The 22,591-nt window shown below is 40.5% G+C and overlaps 1 protein-coding gene across 4 annotated transcripts in view; it reads right to left on the bottom strand.

The window, feature by feature from the left end:
• Col24a1 (collagen type XXIV alpha 1 chain) overlaps positions 1 to 22,591 on the bottom strand; it is a 240,113-nt gene that overhangs the window by 182,015 nt on the left and 35,507 nt on the right. For all 4 annotated transcript variants that reach the window (XR_009058690.1, XM_057794063.1, XM_057794064.1 and 1 more), the window contains exons 8-12: positions 20,264 to 20,308; positions 15,279 to 15,332; positions 14,132 to 14,176; positions 13,105 to 13,158; positions 11,551 to 11,595 (exon numbers count right to left, since the gene is read on the bottom strand). Coding sequence is in view for 3 of the 4 variants with exons in the window: in XM_057794063.1 (XP_057650046.1) it covers positions 11,551 to 11,595; positions 13,105 to 13,158; positions 14,132 to 14,176; positions 15,279 to 15,332; positions 20,264 to 20,308 (243 nt within the window). In the remaining variant the exon portion in view is untranslated. The remainder of the gene's footprint in view (positions 1 to 11,550; positions 11,596 to 13,104; positions 13,159 to 14,131; positions 14,177 to 15,278; positions 15,333 to 20,263; positions 20,309 to 22,591) is intronic.

Genomic DNA, 22,591 nt, shown 5'->3' with positions numbered 1-22,591 from the left:
AATGCCGCCATCAAAGCTGAAATATACAGAGAGCTCGTTTCACTGGTTTTTTTCTTTTGTTTTTCTTTTCTGCATTATAACTTTTTTCTTTTATTTATTATATATCCCACCAGTTTTCCCTCTCTCCTCTCCTTCTAGTACCTTCACCCATCTTTGTTCTTTTTCCACAGTCCACTCTGCCCCCATTTCTGTTCAGGAAAGGACAGGTCTCCCATGGGTATCAACAAAACATGACATATCAAGCTGCAGTAAGACTAAGCATTTCCCCATGTTAAGGCTGGGCATGGCGACCCAGTATGAGGACTAGGGTTTCAAAATTCAGTAAAAGAGTCAGAGACAGGCTCTGTTCCCACTGCTGGAGTCTCACAGATCAAGCTACACAAATGTAACATGTATGCAGAGTGCTGAGGTCAAGAATTTTGTAACAGAAACTATGTATTTCTTGGGTCTGAAGACACAGTAAGTTGACAGGATGCAGGTGGCCTCAATCCAAGTGGAAAAGCCATGGCATGGTGGTACAGTGGTGCACATTCCTAGTGTTGGGGAGGCAGAGATAGGCAGATTCCCGAGGCTCCCTGGCCAGCTAGCCTAGCTAAGCTGGTGAGCTCCGGGCCAGTGTACAATCCTGTCTCAAACAACAAAATCAAACCAAGGCGGATGGCCACTGAGAATGATACCTCTTGCTAGCTTCCATATAGGAGTGCATATGTGTGTGTGCGCACACACACACACATACACACAAAACACACAGACATGATAAAACAGGAAGAACATCAATTTTTTAAACCCTTATCTGTATCCAGTCTTTGGATTAAATTTCATTAATTTTTAAAACCAGCACATTTCTATATTTTAATAAACATTATTTCACACACCTCATAATATACAAAGAAGAGTAAAATAGCAAAGATAGAATTTTTGTCACTACCTAGTCACTGAATGAGAGGGAACATAAGCAATGAATAATTCATCAGCTCCCTTTGCTGTCCCATGTGGTTCCTGGCCCTAAACCAGAGATGACAATTAGCAAGCACTTTCCTTATCTTGGGCTTTAGACACAGTGTAATTTATGTACATTTAATCTTCAGAACAGGTCTATTTCATGGATCCTAATGCCTTCGCTTTGTATCTAAAGAAATTAAAGTACAGGGAAGGTACATTCTTGGCTCATGGTTAGGCGGCAAACCAAGGTAGTCTAATTTCAGAATCTTTTCACGATGCTAAATCTAATAGGTCATTATTACATGATAAAATATGAAAACTCCGCCTTTTAAGTACAATTTTACAAGGGAAGGAGCAACACACCTGAACGGTGCACACGAAAGGTGTTTACAGTGTGAGCTGTCTCCTGAGAATTCCACATGGAAAAGCATGGAGGGGTGGCAAGGCAAAAAACTTTCCCACCGTGAATTCTATCAGAGAATAACTCAATACCCAACTACTTACTGACTGACCACTATATATGAAGGCTTTTCTATAATGATGTACCATTAATTCTTCTGAACTTTAAAATGCACTTTTAGAAAGTTTTCTTCATCATCACTATGATCATCAACATTATTTGGGTCTGAACATGTATTGTGTTTCTGTAGTGTGAGTAGGGCATACATGTTATGGTGCATACATGCCTTGGTGCATGCATGGTGGGCAGAGGACCTGTCTGCAGAATTAGTGCCCTCCTTCTCTCTTCATGTGGGTTCCAGGAATCAAAATCAGGTCACTGGACTTGCACAAAGCATGTGTCTACACACTGATCCATACCACCATCCCTAAGTTTCCTGTTTTATAAAGACTATTCAGCAAAGACAGGTTATACTGTTTACCATCACAATACTTAGATGTATTCATTTTGAAATTCATGTCAAACAAAATGAAAATACAACTAGAGTCATAACTTACTGATTTGGGCAAGTCAGCATTATATATTCTATTTAAAAGAATGCTTCAAATCATTGGCTTCCCCAGTACCTATGTGAAGATGGTTTGAAGATAGTTTAACAGCAGAAAAAGAAATAGATGATTCTCCTAAAACACAGTTAACTTCTACAAGAAAACAGTTGTTCTCATTCTTTAATTAGAGGATAAAATCAACAACTGTGTAGTTGAACATAGTGTAACCACATTCCTTTAGGATCAGTGGAAGTTCAAGTAATAATCTCATTTCACTGTCCTGACTGACTGATGTCAAAATGTTTATAACTCTGTAATACATCACCAAGTTCAGCATGAGGGTTTTAGTCAGGATCACTACTGTAGTGATGAAACACCATGACCAAAAGCAACTTAGGTAAGAAAAGGTTTATTTCACCCACAGTTCCATATAACAGTTCATTACCAAAAGCAGTGAGCACGGGAACCTGGGGGCAGGAGTTGGTGCCCAAGCCCTGGAGGAGTGTTGCTTATTGGCTTCTGTTAATGGCTTGCTCAGCCTGCCATCTTATAGAACTCAGGACCACCAGGCCAGGGATGACCCCACCCACAACGATCTGGGCCCTCCTCCTCCCCCACCGATCACTAATTAAGAAAATGCCTTACAGCTGGATCTTATGAAAGCATTTTCTCAACTGAGGATCCTTCCTCTCTGATGATGCCAGCTTGTGTCAAACGGATATAAAACTACCCAGTACAATGAGCTAATGCATTATATTTGAAAGTATTTATGACAGTCAGGTAGTGAAAACAAAAGAGGAAAATATCGCCATGAATTTGATAAATTAGAGATGATTGATGTTTTTCCTCAGTGAGATAATTAGGAAAGTGGGACATAGTAGGTGGTTCTCTTTATGTAAAATGTCCAGAGCGGGCAAATTCAGAGAGACAAAGTGGGGATGTGGATGTGCCAGGAGGAACGGATGTGCTTCGGAGCATTGGGAGGGGTTGCTGAAAATGTCCTAAAACTAGAAAGCACAATGAACGCCCAACTCTAAATGCACCAAAACTTATCAAATTATATATCAAATTTAAAGGAATGAATTTTGTGTTATGTGAATTATACTTCAATAAGCTGTCCTGAAAACAGAGAATTAGGACTCCAGACATGGCTCAGTCAATGAAGTGCTTGATGCAAAACAGAAGGGATCAGGGTTCAGATTCCCAACACCCGTGTGAAAAGTTGAGCTTGGTGTCACATGTCTATGATTCTAGCACTGGGAGATAGAGACGAGCAGATCTCAGCACTCGTTAGCCAGGCAGCGTTTGTTGACAGCATATAGCAACAGTGACGGATATAACTGCATAGTTATACTACACAACCTAGGGAAAGCTCTTAATACCATGAAAAGAGCTATATCCCTGACCAGATTGATGAGTTTAGCTCTGGTGGAGAATCTCACAGTTGTGGATGACCTCAAGAAGCTGACAGACTATAGAACCTGATGGTGGCCTATACCCCAAAGCTAGAAAGAACCCAGAGCCCTCAATTCTCTAGCTCCACAGAATAACTTCTCAGAACTGGAATGAGCTTGGATACAGACTTCCAGGCAGTCTGGCCTCCAGGTGATAATGACCCCAATGGCATCTTAAACGCTACCTGATGCTGTGAACACAGGATTCTGCTAAGCAGAGCCTAGATCCCCACCATGAAATTCAGTCTGCCATACTTGCAGTACTTGCTATGCAGCAACAGAAATAGGAAACTAATAAAACTACCAGTCTAACCTGTAATTAGAGACGATAAATCCTCACTCATGCACTTTGTTATGGGTCATTAAGTCTGCTCACTATTTCTAGAGTCGTAAGCCTAACACAGGCTTGAGGATTTTCTGCTGCTGTTTTAGTGCATGTTCAAGTCAATGAACATCAAAACTAAACAGGTCAAAATTTTGTTTACCTTTAACAGATTTGCCTTAATCTTATGAAATTTGTATCCTTAAAGTTTTATCGTGCTAGCATTTCGTGTTCATCTCTTTTCCAATGGAGAGGGTAAATGATAAAATTTTGAAGACAATTTGCATGTAGTATCCATGTAAATCCAGGTTTAAAATATCAGGTTCTGATGGATTCTAAATTTTTGTGAATTTGTAAGAATATTTATTGCTACTATTACATTAATTTTATGACTCATGGGATTAAAAAATAAGAGTACAGATGGGAACCAGCCAACATAAGCTTCCAATTATTAATAACCACAATTTCAATGTGTAAAAGTCCACATACTCAATTATACAATTTGTTGAACATTTCTCTTTTCTGCTTTTCTTCTGTATGACCAAATCCTCATTATAATTTTAATCCATTTATGTCTACAACATTAATGTCACCTCAGGCCTTGCAGGACTTCACAGAGGACATGCTCAGAATGTCTCTGAGGCCCACGTGATATTAGATGGTGACAGCCAGTCTCAGTGGACTTCAGTGTTCTTTGATACTTGTTATTCCTGCTCTTGTACAGACCCCTTCCATGTCCAATCATGGCTGATGTTGATCACCCACAGAAAACAGAAGTGATAGCACATGATTTATGAAACTGTCCTAATGGAGATGCTGTGGCCTCTCTACTTTGCACTCAATGTCTCCCATCTCAGGAGAAGAGCTCAACATTAAGACTCCACAGAGCCTTACTGAAGTCAGATCTCCCACTACCAACTAGCATCTATCTAGACAGCCTGTGAGAAAACTACCTTAAAGGTAGATCCTGTCATCCCAGTCAAGCCTTAAGTGACTATGACACCCCTACCCAACCTTAATTTTAGGCTCATGAATTAGATGACTCAGACAAGCCATTTTGAAGTTCCTGACTAAGGAAACTATAGCAACATATATTTATTATCGTTTAAGGGCATCTACTTGGAGTTATTTCTCATATAGCATGGATAACAACTGTAACAACGGTGGTGTCTATAATACTAGGGCGTGCCATGGTAGGACGAGGTACCGAATCCTGAATGGCATGCCAACCAGCTGCCTTTACTATACATTCATTGTGTTTGTTTATGATCTGCAGAGCCTCCTAAAGCTCAAAGAATAAGTTTCTCTTTTGCCCAAGTCTAACACTGATATTGCTATCAAACATGAAAATTTTCAAACACGAAATGTCACTTCTGCTTGAATGTACAGGTGGCATTCATAGTCTGGCTTTCTCACAGATACCTGTAGTGTGTTTAGATATGTGTAAACAAGGAAAAACTTCTCGCTGAGAGTGTTCAATAAGAGGATTATTTTCCCAGTTTTACAAAGAAATCATAAAAGTAGCATGTATAGAATAAGGAAAATAATCATCAAATGGTTATAATGCTTATACTCATTACAGAATTAAAAAATAGAACAATATAAATACTTCTACGTAATACACTTTTTTCTAGCATAAGGTTTAAAATATATATTCAACTTAAAGTAGAAATAAATAAAATATTAATAGTGATAATAAAATATAGTAATAATAAATTTTATAGATAAAAACACACTAAGCTGACATACCGGTGTATAGAGATGTATATCTTTCTAAGATGAAACAGGAAGAGACCAGAATAATTTCTCTAGAATTGGAAAGTGGAAGCATGCTGCAGAGTTTACTTCTGTGCATTCTACACACACACACATTTACTTCCAGCATTTAAAAGTACTTGACAGAGGGAAAAATGACCACAGATCCAGGCTGCAGTGTGGCCGGCTTTGTGATACCCATGTTCCACAGCCTCCTTTTCTACACAGCTAGGACAATTGGATCTATGGGTCAATGGTGAAGCCTGGCACCTCGGGTAGACTGACAATAGTTTTCAATAGGACTTCGAGTCATTCCAGGCAGGCTTTGATAGCCCATGCCTCCATTTTCGGAGTCATTTCTGTCTTGTTCTCAAAGAAAGGTCATCACTTCATGCTCCTATTCTGAGAACTGTCAGTGTCCTTCCCTTCATCTCAAAAAATACTTAGAACACAACATCTGCCGCTCTTGCTGTTTTCCCTTAAAGAAAATGTAGCCCCAAACATTTCCCCTCCTGCCATATGCCACGCATCCTTCTCACTTTGATGAGCTATCAGCCTCTGCATTTCCATCTGTTATCAGCCCTGGACATAATCACCCCGCTCACTCTCCACCTGCTGCTATCACGTCCCTGTAAAATCATGTCTTGTCTGGATTTTCTCCAAAGGAGCAGTGGGTGTCCCTTTCCCAACCCTGTGGGTAAAGCAAACTCAAAGTCCTGGAGTTTGGATTATTCTACACACTCATCATACAGGAGTTAACCAAATATAGCTGCAATAGATGGCTTCATAAAGTAGAAACCAGAAAATAGATAACCTTTTCCTTAATGAGGAAGTAATCGGTGGAAAATTAATGGCAATCTATCAAAGCACCTCAGCGTTTCCTTTATGGCCCAATGAACTACAATTTTTCCTGAAGCAGAGTAAATAGTCTGTGTGTACTTCTCCAGAGAGCGTGCACAGCTGAGACGGTAGTGTGCACCACGTGTTTAAGATTGCTGTGGGCTAAACATAGACACTAATAACAGATGCTCAGCAGAGCGCTTCTACTCCGAAACTCTTAACCCTGGGGTTAGAAGCCAAAACATAGCTTACTTTAAATAGACTCCTCCAACAGAAAGCTATATAAGATGCGGTCTGGGGGTGGGGAATCCTTTTCTATAGTTAGAAAAGTAAACATCCCTTAAAGGTATCAATTTTCTTTTCCCAGGAGTAAAGCCCAGTGTGGCCATACTCTCAACCTTTAAATGTAAGATGATCTGATTACTTGCAATCTAGTTCTTTCAAGTCCGAGAAATCTCAAATAATTTTAACGTCTGTGTCTGAGTATGTACGCTTGCACGTGTGCATGTGTGCACACAAATGCAGGTGTGTGCCCCACAGCACATGTGTGGAGGTCAGAGGACAACCTTGGCACTCAGGTGCCCTCTAACTTTTGCTTGAGACTGGGTCTCTCTCTTTGGCTTGGAGCTGCATCACAGAGGCCAGGGTAGTGGCCCCTGAGGCCTGTGTGTCTCTGTCACCCCCTCACCGTCTCTGAAACTGCAGATGCATTTTTCATGGACTGTGAGATCAAACTCAGATCTTCAGGCTTGCAAGAAAAGCCCTTAATGAATGAGCCAACTCCCCAGCCTAAAACACTGTTTTTTGTTTTGTTTTGTTTGTTTTTTTAAATTGTTTTCTTTTTTTGCTGGTTATTGTCTGGGTGTTATGGAGAGTAAATGCTATCTCCTATTTCATACTTGTCTTTAGTCACAGAAAGTCAGCTGTGGTTTACATTGCTGAAACCACATAGCTTAGTAAATAAACATTACTGTTGGTAAATCGAGCCAGTGGCCCCGCAAATTCTTCTAAAAGTAGCGTTAGAATTAGCACCCGACTGCTGTCCTACAAAATGAACTTTGGGAACTGCACTGAAAAATATGTGGAATTAAGTATAATGCATGAAATCTGTAGTTCTCGAACATATGCAAGGCCTGCCTGCCTTCTTCACTATTTTTTCCCACTATTTTCCTTAAGCATTGTTACTTTTTAAATCAATGGCTACTTTGAGCCTTTAAAGAATATGATTCATCACAGGTCTGTCCCAAAATGTATCTCACATATATACAGTGAACTGTGTGTCAAAGAACAGCACTGTGGGGGGTTTTAAAAAGTCTGACCCAGAAATATTTCCTTGTTTGATGTTTCCCCAATCTGAGATCTCTGGAGAACGAACATTCCTTGGATTCAGACCCCAGAGTGCAAACGCAAGCACAGGGCTCATCTCCTGGCTTGTCAGTCTTCAGATAGCAGTTTTATTAATAGAACTCTGAGTTCCAGAGCTAACCTCTAGTCTTCAAGTTTTGATCTAATTATGACATGTGAACACGAGAGGAAAAGATAAGGACTATAATAGCTGAATTCTGAGGACCCGAGTCAGCACAAGGGAGGCTAAAGGAGACTGGCAATATACAAGGTCTTTAACTAAATGCACTGCTTAGCATGAGCCTCACCACCATCCCGAAATCAGGAACAGCTTATGAAAGCAGGGAGAGTGAACTGGAAGCACCAACAGCCCAAGGCCTTGTTATATTTACTAAAAATAACTATTTTAATACTATTTGACCCCGAAGTACAGCAAATTCCTAACAAAAACAACGATCTTATTTCAAAGTCATGAACTGGTTTTAAAAAACGCTGAAGAAATACTGTGTTGCAAATATCAACTAAATATGTAAACACTGCATACAGACACGATTTCCCTGGCGGGAGGTGGTGTCTAGGAAGTAAGATCTGAGCAAAAGTAACATTTAACAGAAATGTTAAATTAAAAGTAAACAGTATGAAGCTAAATGACAGTTATCTCTGTTGTAAAGTCATTATTTCTTGAATAACCAAAACAATACGTCCTTCCTAAAATGTGCTCATTTCAGTAGCGCTTGTATATTTAGAATGTCTAGAGGAGATTCGTCTCCCTGCTAACCTATGATTTCATCAAGCAACAACAAAGAGCCAGACATCACTACGTAGGCTCCCTACAGCTAATTTCATGGTTTGGGTTTACTCAGGGAAGTAAGTGATCATTTGCCAGCCCTGTAAACATGTGATTTGTAACAACATCAGAAATAATGATACATACGTTGCTCATGGGGGGGCGGGTATTTGAACCTTACATTGTCTCTCACTCTAACTGCTCATATTGCCAGGCCACTCTGTGGTCAAAATAAGAAAGAATACTTATAACAAATATGACAAGTTATAGTATCAAACAATTTCCTACTATAAAAAATAGTTAAGAAAAAATGGACTTCTGTGTTTTTCAAATATAATTCTCAGGAGCTAAATCTTGTACATTTTGAAGCAATAACCCTTCGTTGGTTTTATGAAGTGAAGAATAGTGAAATAAACGCTCTCAGAAGCATTTGCATTTTACATTTCTCTACATTTTCTTGAACACTGTTTTTTTTAAAATATTTATTTATTATGTATACAATATTCTGTCTGTGTGTATGCCTGCAGGCCAGAAGAGGGCACCAGACCTCATTACAGATGGTTGTGAGCCACCATGTGGTTTCCGGGAATTGAACTCAGGACCTTTGGAAGAGCAGGCAATGCTCTTAACCTCTGAGCCATCTCTCCAGCCCCCTTGAATGCTGTTTTTAAGACTATTTATTTACTTTGATTTAATGAGTATGGGACTTTTTTATGCATGCATGTCTGTGTATCACATGTGTACTGTGCCCTCGAGGGCCGGAAGAGGGTGTTGAATTCCCTGGGACGGGAATTACAGATGGTTGTGAATTGCCATGTGGGTGTTGGGAATCAAAAGCAGGACCTCTGGAAGGAGCAGCCAGTGTTTCTAACTGCTGGGCCATCTCTCCAGCCCCCTATACCTTTCATTTTGAATTAAACAGAACCCATTATTTAATTTGATAATTCTCTAAGGAGTAAGCAACCAAAAGCTGCCTATAAATCTCTCTGGATAATTTTTATCATTATGGAGTAGGAAATTAGAACCTTCCTGTATGTGGCTGATGCCAATGCTGAGTCAAAATTCATATAAAATCAAATATAATAATCATTCAAACTAGTGATTTTCCAAGTCATATATGATACGACTCAGAAAATACTTCATTTGTTCAATCACAACCATTGTCTGCTGGTTTATCTCAAGGTTCTGAATGCTTAAAGTAATTATTAAAGAGTAATGTACCATTTTAAGCATGGGAAATACTATACTACTATAAATAATTTTGCTTGGTTATTCTATTAGCAACAAACTGACAGGAACAAGTTAGAAAAATGAAGAGCCATAGACTAGAGTGGGAACGACTATAAATAATGAGACCTGGCCACTGTCTGTTTGAACAGCACCAGAGCTTCACATTTTGGGTAGAAATTTGAAATATGATAGAGAATGCTTCTGTTGGGATGTGTAGATGGAGATTAAAATGCAGAGAACATAATATCATATTCACGTAAATGGGGTGTGATTAAATAATCCAGCACACAAAGCACTTAAAATGCTGCTTGCATTCCTGAAATGACGTGGGAGTGATGGTTTGCTCTTGCTGGAGATGAGATCAGCTCTGCAGCTCATTATAGATGTAGGGAAACAATATTTGAGTTTATTTTACATCTTTTGACAGTTTGATAGATTTTTTTTCAATAAACTGAAGTCTTCAAAGTGAAAAGTTCAAATAACTTTATCACATTTTGGCTAAAAAGCATGTAAAAAAAATCATACCTCTTTTAAGTAGCCTGAGTAGAGGACGGAGAGTAGGAATTGCTAGAACCATAGCATAGCACATGTGCAATCAGTCTTAATGCTACTGCCCTTTTCTCTTTTCTTTCTTTATTTAACATTCTGGCTTCAGTTCCCTTCCTTCTCATCCTTCATCCATTTTAGATGTGATTTGACATCTCAGACCTCCTGTTTCCCAGCCTTATTGACTCTAGAATCTATCCTGAATTGTTTTCAAAGAATATTACAAATCTCAGAAGGCTGAATGTTTTAAATAATTAAATATTACAAATAGGTAATATCACAGATAACTTTGGCTTTTTATTCATAGTTGATTTAAAAAAAATTTGTCCAAAGCAATAATATTGAATCTAAAAGAAGTGTTTGAGAAGGCCAAGAGAAAATGGCAAATGAAGTAATTATAGGTATTTTTGACTATTCTTTATATTGCCAAAATCACAGAGTCCAGTTGCTTTAAAATATATGTACTTGCAACAGATTTAGATCCTTAGAAAAAAATATAACTGCAAGACACATGGGTCCATTTTTGCTGGCATTAAGATAGTATTTTTAAATAACAAAATTTTGAGTCAAACTATTATAGAAGACCTTTGTCCCCTTCACAGCCACAGTCCAGCACAGACTGCCACCCTAAAAGCCAGTTTAGAGTGGTGAGGAAAATACCATAAATGGAGGAAAAGTATCTAAGTAGCTCTGTTAGTTCAGCCAGGGTATTCTCAGGACTAGTTTCTTCCTTTATTAAGAACTGAATCTCAGACAATATCAAAATATTCTCCTAAAAATTATTGTAATTATCTAGTGAAATTCACATTCCTTGCTTTTTTAAAAAATCTGAAAACATAAGAAATTCAAGAAGAAAGTCACTCGGGGGTAATCTATCCCCGGTTTGGGGGCTACCTCTCACCCGTACAGCTCATTACAAAATTGCAAGCTTCTTTAAAATATTAAGAGGGGTTTTTTGCAATGTTTTTGCTACTTCTGTGTTTCTCCAGTGAGAATTTGATAGACGGCAACACAATGTCATGATGCCAAATGGTTCGATACCTCTGTGTGGAACTTAAGGTGTCTACTCATCAAGGGCAGGTTGAAGCTGAGTTTCTGTCACGGTTTAAGTTGTTCCTGTATGTTCTGGCATTGTACCTTCCCTCCATGGAGACAGCAATTTATTCTGCTGCTGTACCGAAAGGCTTAGAAGCATTACATTTAGAGCTATTTTTATACCTACATTTCCTTTACCATCTCAAGTAACATTTAGTATACCGTTAAAGTGGCACAAATCAATGGATGACAACAAACACAGAGACATGAACATTCTAAGAAGGGAGAAATGAACGAGATCACATCCCACTAGTCTACTGAACCACAAGGAGGATGGGCCAAGTTACCTGTCTTCCCTTTGGACCCTTCTTTCCACGCATCCCCGGAATGCCCTAGAATACAGAAAAGTCAAAAATAAGTACTTGCTGAATGAATGCATCAAATAACATAGCTCTTTTTCTCGAATATCAATTGGTGAAATATAAATGAGTGCAATATTCAGAAAAGCATCAATATATTCATTTAACTTAAACACATTCATTTAACAACACATTCAATTATTTCCCCCCAAAAGATTCCTGATGTCACCCAAGCTTTCAAATGGGGCCCTTCCCTTCCTTGGTAATAATAGTTATTTGTGAGGAGTAGGCTTGCCACCAATAATGGCAATCCAGGAGAACAGGAACATCTTATTTTCTACTAAATAAAACAGGATGTGCATCCTCCTCTGTCTTCTCTTCTTTCTCTGCTTGGAGATAAACAAAGTTAATCAAATCCTTGCACTGCCAGCTTCCAATTGTAGGTGAAACCAATTTCAATGAAGCAAGACAGAGGAGGATTCTCTCACTGCACCAGATCATCTTTCATGAAGATGCCACCAGCCTTACTTCAGGTTTCTCGTCATGAGCCCCAGTGGCCATATTCTAAGCATTCTTACTTCCTGCATGTGGTCAGGGATGAGTCAATTGCTCTGTATACGTCTTACGCTTTCAATCAGTAATGAGGATGCTATGTGGGCATTACAAGAGTTAATTTATATGAAGTGTTTGCACAAAAGTGTGTGTGTGTGTAGAGTTTTTCATTTGTGTTTTATTAAATAAAGCTTGCCTGAAGACCAGAGAGTAAAACAGCTGCATTGATCAGCCATACAGACCAGGCAGTGGTGGCACACACACCTTTAAGCCTGGTGGCCACACTAGTTAGCCATAGAAACAGGCGGTACTGGTACGTGCCTTTAATCCCAGCCCTAGAGAGGAATATAAAACAGGAGGGGACTGGTTTCAACTCAGTCTCATTCTGAGAATTCCTGGAGGCAGGGTCGCCATTTCAGACTGAGGTAGAGGTAAAATCCAGTAACTTTTTTGCTTTTCAGGTCTTCAGGTTGAACCCCAATATCTGTCTCTGGGTTTTTATTAACCATGGTGTGTGTGTGTGTGTGTGTATGTGTGTGTGTGTGTGTAGCTATTTGGTAAATCGTGTACTATTCCAATGATTATTCTTAACATTTCCTCATTTCAATCCACTTTGAGTCCCAGTGTCTATTAACTGATATCTAAATCACCCTACTTGACACTGTAAACTTGACTTACAGTCCTTTATAATCCCCAGAGAGGAAGATATTCATCAGGACGGGTGTGGTTACACAGAGCCCTATTTTCATATTTTAACATATATTTTAAAACTTGAACTTAAAAAATCTCTAACCATATATGTTCATATCATGTTTCTTACAGAAAATGCAGTAGAATTTATAAAAGTCCAACATTTCTAGCAGGTGATTTCTCTTAGACTGAGCTCACTCACTCATTCAGTAGACCCCCCCCCCCACATATGAGTTTGTGGTCCCCACTGGATCACAAGGAGAATGTGTTAGAGGCAATATTTGAAGGAAATGACGTCACCCTTTCTCCTTCAGGTCCCATCTGTCCTGCTTCTCCAGGAGAGCCAATGAAACCCTGGAAGAAAGAAAATAATCTTTACATTGTTTTGTTTCACTGTTTGAGGCATAAAATTCTAAGCAGAAGTGCTTCAAATGTTATGTATCTTAATATTAAATCTGAACAACTTCTCCTTGTGTTGCTGCTTTTTGTCAAAATATTACACATGAATCTTTTTACTGATATAAAAGAGTAGAAAGAGTAACTCAAGGCATGGTAGCAGCTGAAAATCAAGACAGCCAAAGCCGTTCCTTCACTGAAGTTCCAAGCCGGAAGATGCAGAGACTGTGCACGTCAGTCACAAGAGTGCAAGGCAGATTGCAAGCAGTACAGGGATGCATGCATTTAAGTGAGGGGAGCACAGAGACCTACAGCACATAAATCTTGGTAGGCAGAAGCTGGAGAATGCAAGCCAACAATAGCAACCGCGGCAACGGGTTGTAATCGGTAGCATGCTCTATCATGGTGCTATGCTTCCTTTTTTCCTTGCTGGTGAAGAACGACTCACATTTTCCTTGAATGGTTTAGGGGTGTAAAGGGATGCCCTGATGTGAAGCTGACTCCCTTCTTACAGAGGTTTCCTTATGCACAACAGCGGTGATGACTCCTGTACCACCAAATTATCTCTACATTAAATTAATATACCTCTTTTCACTTCTTCACTCCAACATGTCTTCTGAGGCTTGGATCTGTGCAGATGTAAATGATGCTACATGGTAGACACATCACATCCTAACATTGCCAAAAGCAAGTTAAGAATGGGGAGTCGATAATAGTGATGCAAACACTGCATTGAGAAGGACTTTTTTGTGCGTCAAAGGGAAAACGGCAAATGCACTCCTTTTAAAAATATTTGCAAAGCCCATAAAAAGTGTGGAAAGGGTAAGTACTTTGTATATTTTCTTTCTACCTTCTTAGAGGTATACTTAATAAACTGATATCTAACAAACAAAACCAAAAAACAAATAAAAAAAATAAAACGCTTACTTACTTGGACACCTTTGGGGCCTGGGTTACCTTCTGGTCCAGCTAAACCCTGTGTGAACAAACGTGATGTTAGGATAGTACAATTTGTTTGAGGAGTTAACAAATAGATTGATAGAACTACAAAAGTACTATAAAATTCAGAATGCAGTTTACCCAAAGAAGACTGCAAATGTTCAAAGGATTTTATTTCAGAACCCCAAAGGCATTACATGAAGTTAATATATAACTATATTTTACTCACATAAATAAAGTACATCAGTAGGTGTTTTCAGGGACAACAAACCTGTCTTCTCTAAATTATTTTTTATTGGGAAATGATCTGTATTCTTTGAAGATATCTCTAACTTACTCTGAAATCTATTCTGGTTTACATTTAAACTTCAAATCACTGTCCATGTATGTACTCATATTTTGTTTTTTTCTGGCAACACACATCCTTACTGGATGGTTCCAGTACAATATAAAGAGCTTTGCATAGTTTTAAGCGCCTACAACACAATTCTGTTAACAATAGATGAATTCTTATATTGTTATTTGCCCTTTTCTTGAGGATAAGGCTATACATCTAGATATCAAAATGTAATTAATTATTTTTAGAAAACAATCATGTCATGAAATGTCTAAGAAGGGAAGCTTATTCTACTATTAGTTTATGTTAAGTTGGGAAAGAAATTAGAGGAAAATACCTACAAAATGATAGAAACAGATTTTTTTCAAAACTACAGTGAACTGAGTTCAGGGAAGATGAAAGTATTTCGCAGAGGCGTGTGAGGACCGCCAACTGTCTCCCAGTTTTTACAAGTGTGTTATTAAAAATAACACTCATTGCGGAGATGCTCTCACACTTATTTCATTTCAGTCAAGGTAGCGTGGGACTCATTTCAGATTTTGTTTGTCTCTTAGGCATCATAACTTTAAAGTTCCACTGTAAAATATACCAGCTGTATTTACAAGACAGGCTTCCACATCCAACAAGCCAGTCTACAGTGCAATGGTTGAAGAATTTTTACAACTTTGATTTTGATCATTTATCTAAGGACTTCACCATGAAGGAGAACTAACGTAACTGTCATTTGAACAATGATTCTCAAAATCAGAATCTGCAACGCGTATGTGATATGAAAGGAGAAGGGTAAACATAGTCACTGCACCTGCCTGCCAGGGTAGCCAGGTGAGCCCAGATTACCAGCGAGTCCTGGAACTCCCTGAAATGAAAAGTAAATAAATAAGACAGACGAAATCCACAGGAGACCCAAAGAAACACATTTGGTATTTTAGAATACCCAAATTTAGAAAAACAATCCCCATGAAATCACTGAGTATTAGTGATGTGGATCATACTGAAGTCATTATCTGAAGGAAATTAAGCCAAAAACTTTCTAATAAAAATGCATAAAACTGTTAAATGAAGGCCATAAGTGAGATACTGATCACAGATCACACATGTGGGAGGGCAAAGCCTAGTGCTGCCCATCGAGAGAGGAAAATTATTTCTGGTGAAAAGCAAGTACATGTCTCAATAGTCTTTGTAGCTTCATAACTCTGCACTCTTCCTTAAGGTTGGAGCACCAACCCCAGGAGCCCAAGAAGATCAGTAAACTACAAAACCTACCTCTCACTTCTTTCTAAGGGCATAACTTCATAGAGAGTTCGACTGGGTAAATAGATCCTAATTGATAAGCCTTTACAATGCCATGGGTTGGCATCAGATTCAGAGTAAATGTGAATACTTGGGCTATTTATTTTCTCCAAGTTCATGTGTTGAAATCCTAAGCCCAACACTTGGGCCTAGTGACGCAATGGGGGCGGGCCTATGGTGGGCAGCTATGTCAAATGGGTGGGGTTTTTATGAATGGGATAGAAGTTCTTATACAAAGAGACCTAGAGCTTGGAGCCCTATCTGTACCATTCCAGGACATAAGGCAGCTAGCTGCTTTTGACCGGAAACACAGCCCTCTGTAGAGTACATCCAGATTGGCCTGCTGCTCTGAGACCTCAGCCTGTAGGACTGGGAAAAACACAGATTTGCTGCTTATGAACCAGCGGTCTGTAGCGTTTGTCACAGCAGCTCACGCTGCTATGACACAGAGTGAGTGCACTTGGAATTGACATGCTTTTGCATTCTTGGCACAAGACAAATTTTGCTCAAAGAAAACTGAGAGAGATTCAAAAGACATCAGAAAGGACATCTGTTGCAGACGGGCTGAAAAAAATAGTAAAAGCTTATGTTTTTGCATTATCTTTCATTGATGTTTTGAAGATTTTATTTATCTAGTTAGTTTATAGTGCTTTGCCTGCATGCATGTCTAACGCTACATGCATGCAATGCCCATGGAGGCAGGAAGAATTCAGCTGATATCCTGGAACTCGAGTTCCAGATGGTTGTGAGCCACCAGGAGAGGGCTAGAACTGAGCCCTGGTCCTCTGGAAAGGCATCCAATGCTCTTCATTGCTGAGCTGCCTCTCCAGACACCCATCGGTATTTTGTTCATTTGTTCATTTGTTTAGTCAGAGTTTATGTGGTTTAAACAATTCTTGAATGAAGGAAATGTCAAAGGAATGTGTGCCATGCTGTTTTATTTAACATCACAGGATAACAACAGGACAGTGGTAGGCTCTCTAGACTCCCCGTGACACGGAATTCACTTCCATCTTATTGACCATAAAGAGATAATGGGCTGCATTCTTGTCACCCTCCCTCCGTGGCACACAGAGAATCAAATCCAATTTAAGTACTGAAATCCTAGAACTCCTCCAATTTTTGAAAATCAAGAGAAAGATCAGACCCAGGGGAAAGCGAACTAAGAATACAATTTAAAGGTTTGTTCTCGTTGTTTTTCAGAATGCTTCTTTCAGTTTTGTTCTCTTGTTTCTCATCCTGTCCCCTTTGACCAACAATTATTCCTTGCTAATGCTGTTCTCTGTAGCAAGTATTTTACACATACTTTACATCTCTTACATTGATATTATTTTTTCCATTTTACATCTGAAGAAATGAAGATACGTAGAAGCAATGTCAGTAGACAGTTTATGAATTATAAATAAACACTGGCCTCTGAGGCTTACACAAAAATCCTTATCTACATGAGAAGAATATCTAAAACTATATATATAGAATATTACCCTGTTAATATGTGCTACATAGGATATTTTATCCCTGTCATGCTTACTGAGCATGCTCCAGGCACTAAGTGCTGGTATATAGCATTTTGTTCAATTTGTTCAAAAATCCTATAAAATAGATATTATTGTTCATGTGCTATGGATTTGAGAAAAGGAGATGAAATCAAGCCTCCAGTGGCATGTCACGTGGCTAGTACACGGGACGGCAGGATTGAAATCAATGAGTCTAATTCCAGAGGCTGTCATTCAAGGTGGCTCTCTAGTGTCAGTTGGGTGTGCAGGTAACATCCTAGGAAAAGCTGCCTAGCTGTGAGCTTTGCTTCAGTGTATTTACAATTGTCATTCTTAATGTCTCATCTGATTCCAAAACACACAGACCCAAGTCGAGAGAGTCACAAGGCTGGATGGGAACGAGTGAGACACATTCAAAAGTTGGTTTTTATTTATAGGTCATTGTCTCTCTGACTAATGCCAACCACCATCCCTGTCTCATTCCATCCCCACCTAGATTAGGTTAACTGAAGTCAACTGTTCTTAAAGCAAATCTGCAATGGGACATGAGGACAATCTGGTTCTGTGAAAGGATTTCTAACACATCCCAGCTGCGCAGAGGGAACAGGAGAATTCCATTCATGTCTCAGTCCTGCTATGGCAGACGAGCACCAACAAAGCCAGCGAGTGAGTGTCCCTCATGGTCTCTGTAGGGCTCTAGCTCACTGTGGGCTGGGCACACTCTAAAAGTCACATGACAAGCACAGAAACACAAGGTATCATGGCTGAGTTCACTCTGTACTTAAAAATGGGTTTTCAAAAGAGTGTTCTTATCGAGCAATGAGCGTCAGGGAAGAAAGGCGCCCACCATAACATCACTTCTTATGCAGAGAGCATCAAAATGCCGGCACCTGTTGGGCGGTTCTATTCACAATTGCAACAATGCCATTACAGGGCTTTTCGACATACTCTCGGTTTCCTCATTAACAAAACAGAACAATAACCTGGGTTGTCAATATTATGTGGAGAAAATAAACAGCAGACAGGAGCATCTTTGAAAGTGGTGGCAACAGCAACAAAATGCTACTGAGAACTTGATTAATTAGCACATGTAAAATAGTAAGTCATTCTACAGTAAGTCACTGTCATAGTACGATTTGGCAAAAAAAGAATACAGGCTTGGCCAGCTCCTAAGACTAGAATACATGCAAATGAGATAATTGTGTCTTCAAATGTTTGCTGGCCAATTTGTTGACAAATTTCCCAGACATGAATCTCAGAATCAAAGCCACACTCTAAATGAAACAAATCAATGTTTGTCCTTTGCACATCCAGAGTTTACACAGTTGACATGCAAGAGTATTTTCAGTTGTTCCTCAGGTCACTACCAACTGTGACTCTTGTTTTTCTGGTCTTTATAAAGGGTATGTATAGGTACATGTGGATGTGTGTGTGTGTACACACGGCGGCCGAAGGTCAGCCTTGGGTGCCATTCCTCAGGAATGCTCTACCTTATTTTATGTTCCAGGTTCTTTTCTTCAGAGCTGAGGTTTGCCAAGCGGGCTATTCTCCCTAGGCGGTGAGACCCAGGAGCTTCCATCCCTTTAGCATGCGTGCTGGGAATCTAAGTCATGTCTTCATGCTTGCATGGCGAGTGTCTTACAATGTGCTCTCACTGGTCCCTATATTTCCAGTCTTTAAACCCGAATTCAGACTTCCCAGTTAGTGATACTACTACCCCTCAGAGCAACAACATGTAAATGAACAGAGCCAGATCGCCGAGCAGCTGAGAGGACTAGTCAGTACTGCCAGGGCCAAGTTGTCATTGATGTATTGGGTTCCTTCTTTGGAATCTACATATTTCCGCCAAAGCAGTATTCTAGGGATTCTTTTCTCCCAAGGGGCCAATTCCTACTACCCTTCTCCTTCTCTTCCCCTGTAGATGCTCACAGGCTTCTCAGCACTTGTCTGAGCTTCAGGAAGCCAAGCTTGCACCTGTCACTGATACACACGCCACTCTCCTGGCCGTGGGTGGTAATTAGTAATCTTGAAAAACTGTGCCTCCGGGACTGGATATGGCATGCTATCCTGTTTAACATGACTCAGAGAGAAATCTGGCTTTAGCTCTTCATTTGCGTATTTCCCTCAGAGACTAATCATCACTTCGTTCTGGAGTTTTCCTCCGGCTCTCTGAGGCTGTGCTGAGGCATTGATAACAGCATCCATTACCTTAGTCAGGTTCTTATCCTTGCACCCTCACTCTCTGGGATCACATTTTATCTATAATGCAATGTCATTATTTTCTTGTGGGAGAGAAGACTAATAATGTGATCAAAAGGCAAACAGGTACAAAAGTATTTGACTTTTAAGCAGTCCATGTGTGTATATCTATACGTATAGATAACAATGTATGGTCCATTCTAGATTTAATTATTTATTAGGATCTCGTGAACCAAATAGACCTAAAATTAAATGAAAGGCCAGGTGTTTATGGGTATATATATTTTCTTGGAAAGGGTCTGAAGCAGTTACAAAATTCTCAAAGGGACTCATGAATCAGAGGTTTAAGAAACACTGTTCTGCCAGATAGTGGTGGTGCACGCCTTTAATCCCAGCACTTGGGAGGCAGAGGCAGGCGGATCTCTCTGTGAGTTCGAGGCCAGCCTGGTCTAGAAGAGCTAGTTCCAGGACAGGAACCAAAAGCTATGGAGAAACCCTGTCTCGAAAATTAAAAAAAAAAAAAAAAAAAAAAAAAAAACCAACCAAACAAACAAACAACAAAAAAAAACCACCACTGACCACTGTTCTGAACACACCAGGAAAAGAGAAAGTGAGCAAGGGTAAAGCATTTCTAGTTCATAATCTTGCTAGTAATATCCAGATAACTAAAAAGGTTTTCGTTTTGCTCTAAATAAGATGAAAGGAGTTATGAAGAAAAATTGAAAGGCAAGAGAGAAATGATCCTCCCAGGGTGTCCCTTTATGTCTGTCTTTGCTGCCCAAGAAGACAAGAAAGCACTTACTTGTTCCCCACGGAGTCCGGGGAGCCCTGGATGTCCTTTGGGACCCTGTAGAAATGAGTGCAGAGAAGACATGGAAAGTCAACTTACACAAGGCGGTCAACTATCTAAACACACGCTCTAAGACACAGCGGATTTTGTTTCTTTCTTGCTCCGTTTTCAACACTGGACATTGAACCCAGCTTCTCATCCATGGCAGGGGAACAAGCAAGCACTCTCCCATGGAACCATGTGCCTAGCCCCTAGTTAGCTCTTTACCAGTACTTTTAGTTCCCCAGTCAATAAATAGCCTTTCAATTTCTTACTAAATTTGAATAAGAGTTTAATTTCAATCAAAAAACCTAGTTCTTAAAATAACTGTCATAAAAGGCTCCTATCTCCCAAAGAATCTGCGAAATTTACTGAGTTGTGTTTAGCTCAATAACATTGAGACAACATGCCTTCGGACATAATTCTGTTTATAATTACTGAAAAGTTGGACCACTTCCAGCCCTGTCTCTAATCCAGTCACCATTGCAATTCATGAATAAACCGACTAAGGAAAGAGGCTCTCTGTGGAGTCTTTCAAATGGCCCTGTAAAGTCTTCTGGGAAATCAGCCATAGAAGTCTTTTCCAGGTAAGAGAACCAACGAACAAATATTAACCTCTCTCATTGGCACCCTACGTTATAAAATAGTTTAATTTTCCACTAGAAAAATCTGCAACAGAATTAAAGAAGTTCAAAGGCAGAACAAGGGGAAAGAGACTCTGGGGCTTATCGATCCAGATAGAATCAAATATCTGGGAATCAGTATCTCATTTCCAGAAACTTGGTTCACATAAAAGAACAAGAAAATTTGCTTTTTTTTCTTTTTTTCGGTGTGTGCATGTTCATGCATGTGAGGTTTGCTTGCATATAAGCATGCATGTGTGTGGGGAGACCACAGGTTGATGCCTGGTTCTTTCTCCAGCTCTCTTTCCCTTGTGTTTGGAGACAGGGTCTCTCACTGAACAGGAGTTACTACCCTGCCTCACCGGTGCAGGAGCGCAGGAGCGCAGGAGCGCAGGAGCGCAGGAGCGCAGGAGCGCAGGAGCGCAGGAGCGCAGGAGCGCAGGAGCGCAGGAGCGCAGGAGCGCAGGAGCGCAGGAGCGCAGGAGCGCAGGAGCGCAGGAGCGCAGGAGCGCAGGAGCGCAGGAGCGCAGGAGCGCAGGAGCGCAGGAGCGCAGGAGCGCAGGAGCGCAGGAGCGCAGGAGCGCAGGAGCGCAGGAGCGCAGGAGCGCAGGAGCGCAGGAGCGCAGGAGCGCAGGAGCGCAGGAGCGCAGGAGCGCAGGAGCGCAGGAGCGCAGGAGCGCAGGAGCGCAGGAGCGCAGGAGCGCAGGAGCGCAGGAGCGCAGGAGCGCAGGAGCGCAGGAGCGCAGGAGCGCAGCCCCACAGCCGGCTTTCCTACATGGTGCAAGAGTTCTAAACTCAGGTCCTCATGTTTGGGCAGCAAGGACGTTACTGACCCAGTCATATCCCCCGCTCACACTTCCTTTTCTTAAGTACTTATAGAATTAGGCTGAAAAGACAGGCTCAGGAGTTCAAGGCCAGGTTCACAACCAAAGGAAGCTCATAGTCAGCTGTTAGTCAATCTTAGAACGTATTAGCTCACCCGTTACAGATAGGGGAGCAGATCTGAGTTAAACAACATAACCAACATCGTGGCGAATCACATGGGCTGAATAGACAGATCAAGAGCTGAGCAATCGTCCTTCTACTTCTTTAATTATCTCTATCTCACCCTCAGACGCCACCTCACTTCACTGCCAAGTCCCGATGTTATCAGCAACATGCTTATTATGCCTGACACCTAACACGTGCTGTGTTTTCACGTGGGCTTATTTTAAGCTTTCACATTTTAGCTGAAGATCACTAATTCCAAAATATGCGGTGCTGTGTTCAGTTGTCCCGTTTATACAGGATTCTACAAGGTCAAGTCGATCCCTCCTATAGAGTAGGAGGTAAGAACTCAGACATGGTGGTTGTCCTCTGAGGTGAGGCAGAACTCAGGGAGAGTCTGGGCGACAGGGATTGAAAACTCAGGAGCCAGGATAGGAGGCACAGAAGTCGGAGTGGCTCTCCCAGCACCATCTTTCTCAGTAAGTAGGCACTCATTCATGTTCACTCTTGTGAGCTTGAGTCTATAGCACCACGCTTCGTGTCCCCCCCCCCCCAAGCATTTCCTTTCTCCCTCACCCACAGTTCTAACTTCTCTGGACTTCTTTCCCTGAAGCATTTTTTAACAGTGAAAGGTACACTAATGATGGTATCTTCTGCATGTACAGCTCCCCAACTCCTTCCAGGGATTCTT

Source organism: Chionomys nivalis, chromosome 18 (genome assembly GCF_950005125.1).
Source record: "Chionomys nivalis chromosome 18, mChiNiv1.1, whole genome shotgun sequence".
In the NCBI taxonomy this organism is placed as follows: Eukaryota; Metazoa; Chordata; class Mammalia; order Rodentia; family Cricetidae; genus Chionomys; species Chionomys nivalis.
This window is presented reverse-complemented; position numbering and strand designations above follow the sequence as displayed.